This window comes from Ochlerotatus camptorhynchus, unplaced genomic scaffold (assembly GCF_037179485.1).
Source record: "Ochlerotatus camptorhynchus isolate MF236.1 unplaced genomic scaffold, CSIRO-AGI_Acam_v1.1 ptg000510l, whole genome shotgun sequence".
Classification (NCBI taxonomy): Eukaryota; Metazoa; Arthropoda; class Insecta; order Diptera; family Culicidae; genus Ochlerotatus; species Ochlerotatus camptorhynchus.
The window spans coordinates 244728-261571 of NW_027040994.1; the positions used below are offsets into that span (position 1 = coordinate 244728).

The following is a 16844-nucleotide window of genomic DNA, read 5'->3' on the forward strand; positions in this document are numbered from 1 at the left end:
ATATATCAATGTAAGGGTCGCAGTGATGAATAAACCCAACACGGGGAGAAACAATTCTTATCAGATTAAAGCTGAATGACGAGTTGCGAGTTGTTTTGGAGTGAAAATGCTGTGAAATTTCCGTTTGAATGTTGGTTGTCGAAAACAGTAAATACCGATTGGTGCCGAAAGCCGACATTTGCCCCATAAAATAATAATATCTCGTACAAAAATATCTTATCCAAAGCAAGACGAGTTATTCTTCAAAAATTAGCAGAACACCATATACGTAAAGCTCAAGAGTATTTCTTTTATTTTTATCACTGAATGGCATAAACCTTGTTTTTCTCTCACATTCAACAAGCTGATATAGATGAGTGCCTGCCAGAGTAGGAACGCATATCTCGATACCTTAAATTGGTATGGATGAGCCTGACATAAGAGGTAAAATATCAAAAAATAATACCAATAAAATGTTCCCACAATACTGTTCCAATACCAAATTATGATAATGCAATACCAAAACAATACCACACAGGTATTCTTTTGGTATCCAAAAGTTGCATGCAACTTATTCTTTGGTATTTCACCTCTTATGTCATGCTGATCAACACCAAATTTTGATATCAGGTCAGAATTAGGTATTCATTAGGTGAGCAAGAGAAAATAACTTATGAATACCTAATTCTGCACTGATTCCAAAATTTGGTATTGATTGGCCTGACATATGAGGTAAAATATAAAAAAAATACATGCAAAATACTTTGTAAATAACAAAAATTGATATTTGTATACCAAAAATACCTGTGTAGTATTGTTATGGTGTTGCATTATCATAATTTGGTATTGGAATGGTATTGTGGGAACATTTTTGTGGTATTATGTTTGGTATTTTACCTCTTATGTCAGGCTCATCCATACCAATTTAAGGTATCGAGATATTCGTTCCTGCACGGGTGGTTAGCACTTGTAACAGTCACGCAGTCTGCTAGGGTTCGAAACTCATTGAAATCATGTTGATGCTTTTTCAGTTTTTCTATAGTAGCTTTCTTTGCTACTGGTTTCAACTTCAGTAGGTCAAATAACTTTGCTGATGGTTTGATATTACACCAACTTATTTTGATGTTATTCAGTAATAGTCCCATAGCATTTCAGTTATTATTTTTCATATTTTAACTCTAATTTCGATAAAACCAAAAACTAAATTGAGATGTTCAGATATTCTCTTTAAGGTTTAAGATTCTCTTCTACTCGGGTTAACTGTGTTTATTTATGCTTTAGGGCTTTGGAATTGCTGTCGATAGAAGTGAAAACACTTATATACTTCCTTACTCCGACGTATCGGTCTTCACGAAGTAGCAGTTTACCCCATTGACCAACTATTTATGTTGATGTATGAAATATTGATGTAAAAGCATAAAGTAGATACAATATTACATCCATATATGTAAATGTGATCGCTATTTCCTTTTACATCGTTCAATGTTATATTACACAACCGATGGAATGATTTATGTGCAATATTGCTGTGTACGACTTGGAAAAATAAATTACACAGAGGTGAGGTCGTGAAATTTAACATAAATGGTCAATAGGTAGTAGCAGACCTCTCAACAATTTGTCAAAATTTATTTCAGTACATATTTAGAGCATGTAAATATTATGTCATATACAGTCACCCCAGTATTATGTGCCACCAAAATTATGCGCCACTTCCATTTCAGTATCATACAGAAATGCTTGACCTACAACCGTGAATAGCTGGCCCATAATCGTAGGGTGACTGTACCTACGGAAGTAAAACCATGAAACATATTGCAAATTTGATTTATGACCTAGGGGTTTTCATTGCCGGTAATACCGTTATCGAAAACCGGTAATATAGGCCCAAAATCCATCACCGAAATACCGGTTTTACATGGCTTAAATAATCGGTATTTTCAGTAATAAGTCAAACACTATAAAAAAAATCGCTATCTTTAAACTGAAAAATATGTTTCTGTACTTAGCATCGAGTTAGGTATTTAAATGATTTTCTTTTTTAATTTTTCTGCCAACAACGCATTGAATAACGGTATTGGGATATTTTTATGATCGTTCAGAGATGTCTTGGCAAAACAGGCATGATAAATTAATCAGAAATGAAGATTCATCACACCTTGAACAGTGAAATGGGAAGCGGTTGTTTAAATTGCTCAAACTTTTTACAGACTCACCCAAACCTGAAAACCATGCAGATAAATCTTGAATAGTGGTTAGATACAGGCATGGAAAATCATTTGCATTCATTTCGTGCATTCATTTACATTCATTTGCCCTTAACTTTTTTCATCAACAGAATTCCACCAAATAATGTTTTTGGCTTTTGTAGGTTTTGTTATTAGCTACATATTTTGTTAAGAACTCAAATCCTATCTCTTATGCTTGACAAACCAGAGCAAACATAATCCACTACTGTTTTTCAGTGAATGTATTTTACATTCACTGAAAAACAGTAGTGGATTATGTTTGCTCTGGTTTGTCAAGCATAAGAGATAGGATTTGAGTTCTTAACAAAAGATGTAGCTAATAACAAAACCTACTAAAGTTCTATGCATCATTTTACGGAATGCTGTTGATGAAAAAAGTTAGAGTCAAATGAATGTAAATGATTTTCCATGCCTGGATATCCTAATAGCCAAAATTTCAGAATATTTCATATTCATTATTAAAAGTAACAGCTCATTTTTTTTCAAAGTAAACAAACATGATATACCTTTATCAAACACTTTTGAGTGACATTTTAAATATAAGAATTTTAAGTAGTACACATGTAATCTCTAATCTAATCAAACACCAACACAGCCAGTTACTGGAAGCATCCTGGAAAATGATAGATATACCTCCATAGTTTTTCTTGTCTATTTGGTATATGTTATTTATAAATGATTGGTCATTGGGAGCATCCAGTCTAAGTTATCTTCCTCTAGTGGTCGGGCCATGAGCACTGTCAGTCTATTACTATGCGGTCCATATTATTATTGTCATTATACCTTTATTCATGCTTCTTCGTGTGCTCTCCAATATGTGTTCTGAAGAATTTGATTTGTTTTCCGTCGATCTTGTTTTTCGTGCTGAACACCAATGCTACTGACGCCAGGGCCTCAGCTGCCACACTTGGACCCTACCTATCGACCCATAACTCATGAACCGGGGATCATCGGCTTTACTTCCCTTGCGAAGAAAGGCGTGATCAGAGATGTTATGCCTCAGAACATCCCGGTGGCACCGGCTGGCATTGAACCCAGGCTTGCTGGGGTGAGAGGCAATCACGCTAACCACGACACCACCGGTGCCGCTATGATTAGCTTTTGAATAATAAATTTATCTACTATTCATTCAAGGAAAAAAAAAAATTGTTTTATCAATTCGATCAATAGCTTCAACATAGAAGTCATCTTATATTAGCACTATTTTTGTATTTCTAGACAGTGGAAAACCTTCTCAGTGGTAAAAGCTTAAACTTCGAAAACTGGAAATTTACCGGTATCACGATTTTATAACCGAATTATCGGTTTCATTAAAACCCTATAAACATCGAATGTTTATGAAAACAAATTTCATCGCATGATACAATGAAATAACTTTAAAATTTGAGGCGTCTTAGTGGAATACCCGTATGAAGAAAGTAAAAAGAATTAGTAATTCACATTTAATTTCACTACCTACATACCACATTTAAAAGATAAGCAATTAAGGTAGTGTAATTACATTGGAATTACTAATCCCTCGCTCTTTCTTTATTTAGAATTTGATTTGTTTGTTACTAGGGGAATTTTCGCATTCTCGTCAATCTAAGCAGCGTCCGTGCTTCTATTGGTAATTTATCAGTGTCACGCACACATATGACGTGTTTAATTGTTTAAATTTATCTGCTTCTTTATCCATTTCAATCGACAGAATTGTTCAAAACTGCTTGAAATTGTTTTTGCAACGCTCCAAACTGTTCAGGTAAGTGTGACTATTATCAGCAGTTTCTTTTTCTTTGGCAACCTTTCCATTGGAACAACTCGAAATCAGCTGGATTTTCTAGTGTATATATTTCATTAAAAGGAAAATCTGGCATAGCATGATTGCTCAGTCGTAAAAATGTAGTCATATTGATGTTGAAAAACTAATGAATTGTTTTAGGTCATCCAGGGGATTGTTTTTGAAGAGAATCTAGTGAGATATTAATGTTTAAATTTTCGTGGTGATCAGTACTACACCTTTTTTTTTTTTTTTTTTTTTATTATAGTCACTTTAACGCTCTTGGGTCATTCGTGACTTGTCCGGGGGTGAGATTTGAACTCGTGACTTTGGCGTGAGAGGTATGGATGCTAACCACTACCCCGGGGTCGCCCCCTCGGTACTACACCGTTTGTGATGGTCGAAGTGTTGAAGACGCGGATAAGTCGATTTTTACCGAAAAAATCGGTAAAAAGGCTATGGTTTGGCAAGCCGTTTGTGAATGTGGTATGCTTTCCAACCGTTTGTGACATCGGAGACAATGACAACCGATGTTTACGTACGTGAGTGTTTAAATTCTAGCGGCGCTGGTGGTGTAGTGGTAAGCGTGATTACCTGGGTTCAATGCCTGGGTTCAATCCCAGTCGGCGCCGCCGGGATGTAAAGTAAAGCCGTTGCCTGGCCTGGACACAGTTTGGCGGATTCATCTCCTTGGGTACGAATTGAAACTTGTTGGCTTTATACCAGGCTACCGTGTCCTTGGAGTAATGAACCGACGCCAAATCCGGCCTAAACAGTACTGAGGCGTCGTGTTTGCGGATCATGGGTACCAATGCTACCGACGCCAGGGAGGCAGCTCCCACACCTGGACTCTGCCTATCGACCCATCAACTCATGAACAGGGGACCAACGGCTTTAAATCCCTTTCTTCGGCGTGATCAGAGATGTTATGCCTCAGAACATCCCGGTGACGCCGACTGGGATTGAACCCAGGCCTGCTGGGGTAAGAGGTAATCACACTTACCACTACACCACCGGCACCGCTTCGGAAAACTTTAATATCAATAAAGTGCATTTTGAAGATTTATAAATTTAGCATTCAATTATCAAAAATGCTAAAACTTGGATATTGGACACAATAAACCCTTTAAAATTGTCTAAAATCATAGAACATCAAATGTTAGTCAATTTTTTTATCTCTTTTTTTTCACGCAATGTTTATGTTATTTGTGCATAGGAAACGATTTTTTGCACTAGCAGTATTTTTGAAAACAAATCTTAATTTTTACCAAAACTTGATCTTATACAATTTTGGTCAAATTTGAAGTGTCGATTATGTGCAATATCTTAACAGTTAGTTTGATAAGCTTTCATAAAAACGTAAGTTTTAAAATCTCAAAAAAGTACCTGATTGCTATTGAAGTTTATACCACTTTTTTTCAGTTTTTGACAGAAATTTATGATTTTTTTTTCCAGTATGCATTTTATTCTGATAAGGCAATCCAGTTTCCTTCAACTTTCACTCAAACGTCATTTCGATTAGATGAGTCGTTTTCGTGCTATGATTTACTGAAAAATGTCGAATACGCCATTTTGTAAAATTAGACTTGAGTCAAAATGTCCAAATTCTGTCACAAGCTTGGTTCATAGGCCCTAGTGAACAATTATGCAAAGTTTCATGGAATTCGGGGAGAGTAAAATAAAACCAATTCGTCAGTTGGTATGGATTTGCTCGCCGGTTAAATATCGGTATTCGTAGATTTTATGAATATATTTAAATAATTTAAAATGGTTCGAGAAATTGTTGTATTTATTTCAGTTAACATTTAACACCTTGAACATATAATCTCTTATAACAAATAGCATGCTAAGAGAGTCATCGTTCAAAGTAGATTGACTATTTAATGAAAAGTTCTCAGACACAAAGAATGCTCTTTAAGAATAAGTTAAGTTGGCCGAATCGTTTTTAATGCATCAAATAGAAAGGATAAATATTTTCACAGGTGCCCTTCGACTTCAGTTTCATAATAACTAAATTCATATCGTATAACCTAAGAGAAGAGGAGGCAATACGGGGGCGGAAACGGAACACTTTTCTGTCAAACTCGAACCAGCTCGTGATTAACCGCTTTGAAGTGCGTAAGGTAGAGATAGAGATAGATATAGATAGAGATAGATATAAAGATAAAAACGTAAGAAGTCGTTGTCTCGTCTTCCTCTTAGCGTATAACCTTCATCAGTTTTCGGTATCAGAAAGATGTTATACAAGAGAGACGAGGCTCGGTAGCTTACCATTTTTACTTACTGATTAGAAAGTCGGGAGTTCAATCCCAGGCCTGTCACTTTCCTTGTTATTTGTCACTATGCCAAATTATCTATCCCCATTAGATTTAAATAAACAAATCTGCTTGAACGACTAAAAACTCAAAGTGGTGCAAAAAACATTGGAGCTACTCTGAAATACGGGAGCGCGTTCGTTATATTTGGAAAGAGAAAGAGACAAAGGAGATAGAGATTTCATACTTAAGAGAGGGTAGTTAGACTGCTCAGATGCTACTTGCGTATAGCACAATCGAGTAGTGCACCGTATTATGAGGGGAGTAACACTTTTCAATCGGGAGGGACGTGACTTAGAGATTTACAGGAATGACTGCAAATTTTTGGCTGAGTGCATAATATTTTGACACTCATTTAAGATATGTTGCAGTGACTGTATGATGTTCAGAGTAGCGTAGTAAAATAAAAATGTTGGTGCTTTTCAAAATGCAGTTTTTTTGTTCTATGTGTAATTTTCTTTTAATTGTTGTGAAGAAACTATTTAAGGTCAGTGTGGGATAACACATAGGGGGAACATAAAGCCATTGTATTTTTACATGTAAAACAGACTTAAGCTTATTGCTCATCGCATATCAGCCCTATATAATAATCGTACGATATTCGGATGATTGTCTTTCACTCTTTTCAACTGCTCATCCAATCTGTTTCATATGCTTATATTCTTGATTTTGCAACACAAGCATATTTTATTTTTTTTCCTTTTGCTTTGTTTTTTCCGTCAATCTTGTTTTCCGTGCTGAGCACCAATGCTACCGACGTGCCAGGAAGGCAGCTCCCACACCTAGACCCTACCTATCGACCCATCAACTCATGAACCGGGGACCAACGGCTTTACTTCCCATCCGAAGGAAGGCGTGATCAGAGATGTTATGCCTCAGAACATCCCGGCGGCGCCGACTGGGGATTGAACCCAGGCCTGCTGGGGTGAGAGGTAATCACGCTTACCACTACACCACCGGCGCCAATACAAGCATAGTAATTTGAATTTAAAACTGTTCGAAATCTAAATGCAGTTCATCAATTAATCAATTCATCAATCTTAATGAAATATTAAGTTTACCCTTTCAAATTATCAGTTTGTTTGTTTTTTATTTTAAATATTTAAAAAATATAAATATAAACAGTCAATGGGTTCCGAAGTCAAAATTTACCCTATATAAGTCGCATATTACAGAACGACTCGACATGACGGCCACTGTTTGCTTGATTGGAAATCTTTTTTTTTGATTGATCAAGTGTTTCTAGCTTTTGAAATTCCTGGCGATCACGAAATTATTTTGATAAAACAGCTTTCAATTGATCAACAATTGGTTCTAGTTTTCGATATGTTAAGATTGAGTATAATTTGTGTTTCAATCTCAAAATATTTCATAATTGAATCAAAATTTATTCTTATATTATAGAAATATACAAATAAGCATCAATTTTAGAACTGTTGAAAGTTGTTGTTGTTGACAAACAACGGTAAAAATTTAAAGAAAAAGGTGTTAAAACAACAGCTACCTTTGTTCCTTTTTAACGAGTTAAGATCGAATGAATATCACTTGAATCAAAAGCTTCCAAATGCATCTCTAGTCTCCACTTGGCTCCACCACAGAGAAAGTTGTTTAGCTTGATGTCCTTAACCACATGCTATCAAAATGTTCAGTTTGAATGCACAAATCCACCGCCGCCCGGAGGAACTAGTTTTTAAAGCATTGCATCAAGCACTGGACGATAAGGCATACGTTTCCACCTATTTGCATATACTTGTACTCCATACCTATCAATGTTGGTGCATTTTCATAACAGCTTAACTTTTTTAAATCGAGATTTTCAGGTGAAGAATCTGAAAACATAGTTTGCTTAGTATTGGAAATCATGGCCGATTTTCTTTCATCTTTCAAGAGGAGGTACAGAGATTCTACATCCAAGTCGCGTGGAAACTCCCACAGAGAACATATACCAAACATATATGAAACCATGCACTTTAGTCATACATAATTGACATGGTGTTGCATTGTTGATTCGTGATGCAGCAAAAGTAGCATCAATGTTAGCGGTATAGCAAACTATGCATGCAACGAATTTAATCACGTGCAGAAAATCTATTCAGCAATCGCGTTCGCTTATCACCGACACCTCGCACGTGTTTGCATTGCAATAGAACAAATTGCATAAAAACGAAAAGCATACACCTCGCCAATTTTCGTTCATTCCAATGCATCTCGCTCGATTGATCCACAACAATGTTGTGCATACCTACACTCACGGTGGCCGTCATCGGAGGGGGCGAAAATCTTGGACCCAAACGGCAGTTGACGACGACGATATGATGATTCCTTTCCCTTTCGGATTGGAATTTGCTGGTTTTCTTGTGTGCCCGTTCGCGCGGAAAAGACTCTCTTTCGCTCCATCCCGATCGATGCAACTGAGAGAGTGCACCGAGGTGAGTTGTGACTCTGTAGGTGATTTGGTCGGGGTTGCATTCCGAGCTTTCGGCTTTGAAGGTGGGCTGTTCTCTTCTCACCACCCGGTGTCTAAACCTCTCCAACCTCGATTCGGGCTCCGGTTACAACAGCAAACAGCGCTAATCTAACCACTCTGAGACCCCGAAAGCTTCGGCCGAATGATTCGGAATTTTATGCTCAATTCTTCGTGCAGTGGGACCGCGTTAGAGACGCGCTTTTGTGATTTCTTATATTATAAATGCCAAGTACAAAGCTGCATCCGTCTAATTTGTGCGCTGGTAGACGTGTGCATAGCATGTCGGTCGGAAAATTCGTTCCCCAAGAAAAGCAGTGAAAACCAAGCCAAGTCTTGTTAATATACGCTCAGAAGCCGTACTGTTCAAGTCGTGTGCTGTGTGATTTTTTTTGCTGCTGCCGTTTAGTGCCAACTTGTTTCTACCTAAGCCTGGAGGATTGATTACGAGGATCAGAAGGAATAATCGAGTCAAGTGTTAGTGATTGGACTGAAAATGTGGCTAAAATTGTTCATCGGTGAGTTGGAAATCTGATTTCTTCACAGCTTATTGAAGTTTTAAGTGGATTGCTGGAACGCTATGGAAAAAATAAGGAAAATAAGTTTGATAGGCAGGTCTTCGTATGGTTTTTCAGGCATTCAGAAAAAGTTGTCGTTTCACACATGAAACTGTCTGGAAGTGGATTCTGAAGAACTGAGTTGCGTATGCATTATTGCTTTGCATATGTTCAACAGTTGTCAGTGTAGTTGGTAATGATAGCTATAACTAAATTAGTGATGAAACAGTTCGTTGAAGACGGATATTTCAAATGCTGTACAAGAGATTTTTTCTGAACCCGTCAAGAGCTACGGTATGAACAAAGTTGGTTGGTGTAAAAATGCTTATCATCTTGAGTTGAAGATCGAAGGATGTGATGAATGCAATAACATTGGGCACCGGTTGGCCTGCAAAAGGGAAAGCTGCAATACTGAAGGTCACGGCTCTTTGGCTGACTTGTCAGAAATAACCTGAAAACTGTTCAAGTGGTTTAAAAAAAATACACTCAAATGCTAGGAAAACCTGTGGAGCTTGTGTTTATTGTTCAAAAATAAAAAAAATAAAATGTTTCTTACTTATTTTCAATTCAATTATTGTATTTCAAAAGGTATATAGTGAATTAAGTAATATTATGTTTATTTAAATTAGACCTGGCCAAAGTGTGGACTACGGGTTTAACGTGGTGCCTGGATCGCTACAATGATACCCTTTTGGTTTTTTCTGCTTTACGTATTTTAGGCTAAAAATGCATGAGAATTATACAAACTGTGGCTTGAACTATGTTCATGTTTGTCAAGATTGGTCAGGGCTGATCTAGTTTAATATAAATTACGAGATCTACAGGATTTGTTTTAACTACTGTTTATTTTTTATTATTTGAAAAATTCAATGATTACTTGTACAATATAGGCAATTAATAATTTTAATAAATAAAAAAGGCACCTGACGGTTAAATTTCAGCTATAAGTATTGTTTGAGGTCAGTGCCAGAATATTTTCAAAATTTTACTTTTTTTTCTATGGCTAAATAGACGTTTAATTGGATACATCAATTTGATTTTTTTGGATTTCAGCTGATATTTTGAATTAGTTAAAGTATAACTTATTTCAGATCGTATGCTTTTGGCTGTATAATAACGGGTTTGGATAAAAGAGCAGGTCACATGTTTATTTTTTCAACTGTTCTTATTGTAACAATCAGCTTAAGATTAAATTGGGCTGCGAGATCTAAACTCAATGTGTACTTCATATTTGGATGTATAACGTTACAAATCAAGATTGAAGCAGCTTGTCTATAATTTTCATAAATTAACAAAAGTCAACAGAGTGTACAATGCAATTCTTCTCATTTAAGTAAATTTAACAAGAAGTTGCTTTAAATCTGAGTACTAATCAATGGCCAACATAGCAGCTTAGGCTGAGATCAGATTCCAAGCCCTATAATAGAACTTTAAATTAACTCTATCTGATGCTGAAGAGTATCTAATTAAAAAAAAATCCATAGCTATTCGGTTCTCCCGCCAAAATTAGAAACAATTTACTCGTTTAGTAATGTGCAAAAATCTTTCTGTAAACGTTATGGACAACGGTGCCGGTGGTGTAGTGGTAAGCGTGATTACCTCTCACCCCAGCAGGCCTGGGTTCAATCCCAGTCGGCGCCGCCGGGATGTTCTGATGGGAAGTAAAGCCGTTGGTCTCCGGTTCATGAGTTGATGGGTCGATAGGTAGGGTCCAGGTGTGGGAGCTGCCTTCCTGGCACGTCGGTAGCATTGGTGCTCAGCACGGAAAACAAAATCGACGGAAAAAAAAACAAACCAAAAGAAAAAAAAAAGAAAAAAATCGGTCTGGACGTACAACTAATATAATTGTTGTTTTAGGTAGCTTTACGCTCATCTAAATGAAGTAGTTTTTAGCTCAAATAGAAAGAAAAGCTAGTACTTACCATTTAGTTACACTACTTAAATTGTTTATCCTCGTCACATTCTGAAAATCAGTATACAATTTTTCAGTGTGTACTAAACACTACTCGACATTTGGAACATTAGTTAATTTGGAATGCTCATTCGGTAGTAGGTATATTTTATTTAAAGCTGTTTAGAGTCGTTGCTGGTTCTTGAACGTCCACGGCAAGTTGGATTTGCTTATTCGTAGAACTAGAACTGATTTTTCGTATATCGGCTTTTCAGTCTCATGGTGGATTCGTAGATGTTCCCAGTTTTCAACCAAATCTCGAACAGAAGCACTATTCTTACTGGTGAAGCTTCCGGTCCATCTTTCAATCCACGTGTACAGGTTTTTGGTCATCTTTCGGTGTGTCCTACTGAGCTCCATCGTTTTCACATTTGTTTTGAACAGCAGGATTAGATACTTAGTGCTTTTCCGGGAAAATTCTCGCATTTGGATGATTTGGAAATAAAAATGCACGTTCGGCTCACAGCTTACAATTGAGCAATAAGTAAACAATATAAAACATCGATGAACAGCTGCTAAACCTCATGCTAAACGTCATTGGGTAACAACTATGGCGTGTTGAAAGAGTGCTTATAATTTCTGGTGCACCCTATATTTCATAAACTTCTTGATTTGTCCACATATGTCACTTTTGGTCCCTCCGTCTGATGCTTTCTGACTACCACGATATTGAAAACTTTCGACTTTCTCCACTCCTTGGGACTACGCAACGAGCTCCTGTTTAATCATCAAGTTTTTGTTGTCATTACCATCATATTAACAAATAAAGCGATTGACGAATCTTGAATGTGGATGGGTCTAGGAGTATACTCATGATGTTCTGCTCAGTAAGGAAAAACGGTTGCTCTAAGGCCACCGAGGCCCTCATATCACATCATACCGTTACTCGAGTTGTTGTAACCATTCAAACCCGCCACCGACGACGACAAATTTCGCAAATTACACCATAAACAAGCGATTTGTCCATAAATCTCTTTAATATGAAAGGACTTAGGACCGCGTATTTCGGCTCAGTAAGCTATCCACTGCAACCGACGATCTTTCATAACCAAAAAATAAAAGCTACGAAAAAGCACTTAGGCCTCCATTAAGTTCCACTTTCGCGCGACGTTCAATGTTTTGATTTGCTCTTTACGTTTTGTTCTAACTATCGAGCCTCTTACATCATAACAAGCTATGACCGACAAGCTATTCAAATGAAATTACGTTCTCTTAATCACTTCTGTTCAACAATTGCCCAATATTTCGCAATTTCCCAATAATTCTCGCGGAATTGAGGGCAGTTGGGAGGATTGATGTTCTTTTAGAAGAAATCTACCCCGTTGTCTCGATATCACTGTAGAACTTCTCCGCTGTAGTGGCAGCTTGCCAAATCAGTCCAAAACTTTACAGGTCCATTGTGAGCTTTAATGTACAGAAGAATACGATTTTTCCAGGATCTCCTGCTTGTAAATTTTGGAATCTATAGTCTTGTTTGTCATGAAAACCTGTTTTTTTTTTGTCCGCAGCTGCAAATACCTATCCAAATTATAAGCTTTCTTGCAAATTTATCGGCAAAAACGAATTTGAACTTGCTAGGGACATCACCTCTACCAGTAGAACTTTTGTCTGGGAAGCTGCCCATAAACCATCTTCACGTACGTTTTGTCGTCCTTCGTACTTTGTAACAACCTAATTGTACAACTTCCGGGCACGTCTTTTGGCCACTAGATTCTGCTGCAGTGTCCAGTTTGGTTGCTTACTAGCCCGAAAAGATCGAAGTCCTTCTCGCTGAGGAATCATTTTGACGGTGCTTTGACTGGCATTGAATTTCTTGGTGATATCATAATCCGACAGCCCTGGGTTTGCTCTAACCGTTCTCAACACCTTGAAATGCAGTTTCCGATCCTTAGTTTTACTACGATGCTTGCTATGATACTACCGATCGCTCACGGAAACATTTGAGAACACTGTACACTGTCGATTTAGCCAAAAACAGTCAATGGGTGCCAAAGCTGTCTTTTACCCTATTACAATAAATCAAATTTGTCAAGGCACAGAGAACAGTCGTCTAACTTCCGTCAAAAACTTGTGCAAAGATAATTGGGAACATCACCGTTACGTGGCGCTAACATCTCCTGATTTCATCTATCAATTTTCCATTATTGTCCAATTTGGTACTAGTATCGATAAATGTTCACACCATGTATAATAAATTAACAATATGGTTCTTTATTTTTGTTTTTTCGGAGACATAATGTTCGACCAACAAACGCGACTTAGCGAAAGAAAACGCAACTAATGTATTGTTAAACATTACGATGGATGCTTTAAAGCTACAACAGATTTAAATTAAAACTTTAAACATTTATTTTGTTTTCCCATAGGTATCTGCAGGATTTAGAAATATGTGCAACCTTTTCCCCTGATTTTAGTTAATGTAATCAAATTATGTTTTTCGTGGGTTATTATTGCAGCTCACTCACCCCTCGACTGTAATAAAATGCATGGTGGATGCATACATTTCGAACAGGAAGTTTCTGTCCCCTGCGTGATGTAAAGAACATCGAAAAGTGAACTATATTGTTAATATATTATGGTACTTAGTGTAAGCTGTGCAACTCCAGCGCCAGGGTCGGCGTTGGTGGCGCTTAAGTCGAATATGAATCTTTACACTAGTTTTTACATACATTTTGTTCGAGCCTTAACGTTTGTTCTCTGTGCTACTAACACCTTCTTCAGGGAAATAATATCAGTGAGTAAAGGCAACATCTTATTGTGAAAATTCAAGGATCTTAAAATAGTGCTTTGAAGTGACTTTGCCTCAAAAGTACACCCTTTTATTGATGCACCTAATAGGTTAATGTAAGATTATATTACATATTTGCCTAAAAAGTATACAGAATTTGTTATGTTTCACCACATGAACAGATTCTGCAATATGGTTGCCGGAAGTTAAATAAGTTTGTAATTTTAATGTTACCTACATTTTCGAACAATGTTTGTTTCCCGAAGTCTACTGCAGCTAGAAAATCATTTTGTGAAGGTTTTATACGAAAAGCAGAAATACTTAGGATGTAAGAAATCCACCCTTACATTGATGTGCATGCTATTTGTTTTAATGTCCGCTGCCTGGAGCTGCAGTCGAAAAGAGGAAATAAGCATAAAAAAAAACAATATTGAGCAACATCCTGGCCAAAATATCTCCAAGTCCCGGATTATTAAATTCCGCTTAGCTTGAGATGTCCATAAAACTTTTACATTATTCATTTTAATATTCCATAAATCAGGAATATAATATTAGTCGAAATAAATGAACTCTTCTCAAGTATTCGATCAAATGGCAATCGACCAAATGACGTTGGGTCAATCGTCATTCGGCCAAATAGCCGGACACCACCGGCGCATTAATTCTGTCACGTGAGGAAATTTCAACCCCTCGTTCCTCCTTTGTCACTTTTTTATACCTAATGCCCAGCTTAGAGCGTGAAATAATTAATGGTAACCCCACAGTCAGCGGGCTATACATGTTTATTACAGTATTTTATCACTATGATTTTGTGGGATTTGTTTCATTGAACAACAGTAAAATACATTGTTTGGCAAGTGTCACTTTACTAATTATGTTCACAAAAAAAAAAAAACAAAAAACAGCAAAATTTAATACACGAAACCAAGGGATGATTGGGCATGGCCTGCCGTAGTGGTTGGATCTATGCCTCTTACGCAGAACGTCAATAAATTAAATTTCATTCCTGGACAAGATACAAATGCCATATTTTTTGTAATCGTTTTAACACCCTTGGGCTGCAAAATATTAGCCACCTGATGTCAGTAGCAGTTCACACATCTAGAATATCAATATCATTCGACTCAATGTCAGTCATTTCTCATTTCTGCCACAAATGTTTCTTGTATAAGCCAGTTAATCGAGTACCGATCTTTAGAAAACTCATCAGTAATATTCAAACAATGCAACGGTTTTACAAAAGAGCTGATGTACTGAGATAAAAGTAAGATTTTCAACTTTTCCCTAGTGATATTCTTCTGGATAGTAATATTAAAGTCGTACCCCGCCTGTTTGTTTGCTTACTACGAATATCGGTGTTGAAAGTGAAATACAGTGCTAGACCAATATCTTACGTCAATTGACATTGACGTAGCACTGCTCTTGGGTCATTCGTGACATTCCCGGAGATGAGATTTGAACTCGTGACATTATCGTGAGAGTATGGGTGTCAACCACTAAGCCGGGGCCGTCCCCACAATGCCACATTTGTCTCTAAGATCTTTCAGTAATGCAGTAGTGCAAACAAGCCACTAAAAATTAAATGGGATTTAAAAATGGGGAATATACAAGAAACGCACGTGACTTTGTGCACTAGCCGATGAGGGAAGAGCGAACTTCCGATCACCATGTCATTCGACACCAATTCCGATATAGTGGTGGTATTTCGTAGAAACTTCAGAAAGCGTGTGGTATAGGAGTTTGTGAGGACCACAGCTGTTGGTTTTAAGGTCTTTCTACGTTGCTTACTTGTAGTCCGAATAATAATAACAATTAGAAAAGATTGATTACATAGATGTAATCTATGCATCTCCTAAGGAGCAATTCAAAATGCATTAATAATAATAATTATCATTATTATTATAAGGCAAATTATTGAACCTTAATTAGATAACTAATTTATTATATAAACAATACAAAAAAATCTTCATCGTCTGTTTGATGCTAATTTAACACGTATGAAGCTGACGGGTATGTGAATACTTTGCAAAATAGCAACACACCAACAATAGAGTGGTTACAGCAACAGGAAGATTTAACCGGGCGGAAACTTTAAAAGAAGCCATTATAGGGGCTTTTCCTCCCCATGGAAAATTTAAATAAAAAAAAAAAAACACCAAGTCTCTTCTCATGTATCGGTACCCAGTCAGACAGCCAGGTGCGGCCTGTTCGATGTCGAATGTAATGCCACCGGCTTAAATTGGCCCGCGGCGCTGCTTCAACACATGCTATGGAAATATTTCCGAACAATCCTAGCTCGGGTATGGTAATAATGGTGGGAAAGTTCCTGCACAAAGCTTCTTCTATGTTGTTGTACTAACACAGCATACATACGTGTTGTCTTGTTTTGCCTGTCCGCTGCATGTTACACCTAACTGACTTAGTTTTCTTGGATCTGCGATTTTCACTGCACATACCAGGAATATACCTCTATTTGATTTGGTAAAGATGCACTTTGCGTTAGTTGAGAGAAAGGAGCAGTTGTATTACCTCATCGTGTGCTGATCCTGTTTGGTGATATTTTTTCTTCTACAACCTGCACATTGGCCTCTCTACAGAAGGAGATGATCGTGATTGTTTTGGCTCGATTTTTTTCCCTTTCGTTGGCTTTCGTCACGGATAATTATTACGAAACAGGGTATTATGCGAAGCGCGGTCGTGGTCGGCGAAGATGGCTTTTTTGTATTGTTCTCGCGGAAAGATTTACATTTGAAAACGTGAGCAGAGTGGCCGACATATTTTTTTTTATTGAGTAGGAAAAGAAAATCGAAATAGCTGCACATAATAAATCAATTATAATTGG

The 16844-nt window shown here is 37.1% G+C and overlaps 1 protein-coding gene across 1 annotated transcript in view; it reads left to right on the top strand.

The window, feature by feature from the left end:
• Positions 1 to 8818: 8818 nt before the first annotated feature.
• The window catches only part of LOC135712870 (histone-lysine N-methyltransferase 2D-like), a 32258-nt gene continuing 24232 nt past the window's right edge, over positions 8819 to 16844 (top strand). Inside the window, exon 1 of the mRNA XM_065235955.1 lies at positions 8819 to 9284. Within this exon, the coding sequence (XP_065092027.1) occupies positions 9263 to 9284 (22 nt within the window). The 5' untranslated portion in view covers positions 8819 to 9262. The remainder of the gene's footprint in view (positions 9285 to 16844) is intronic.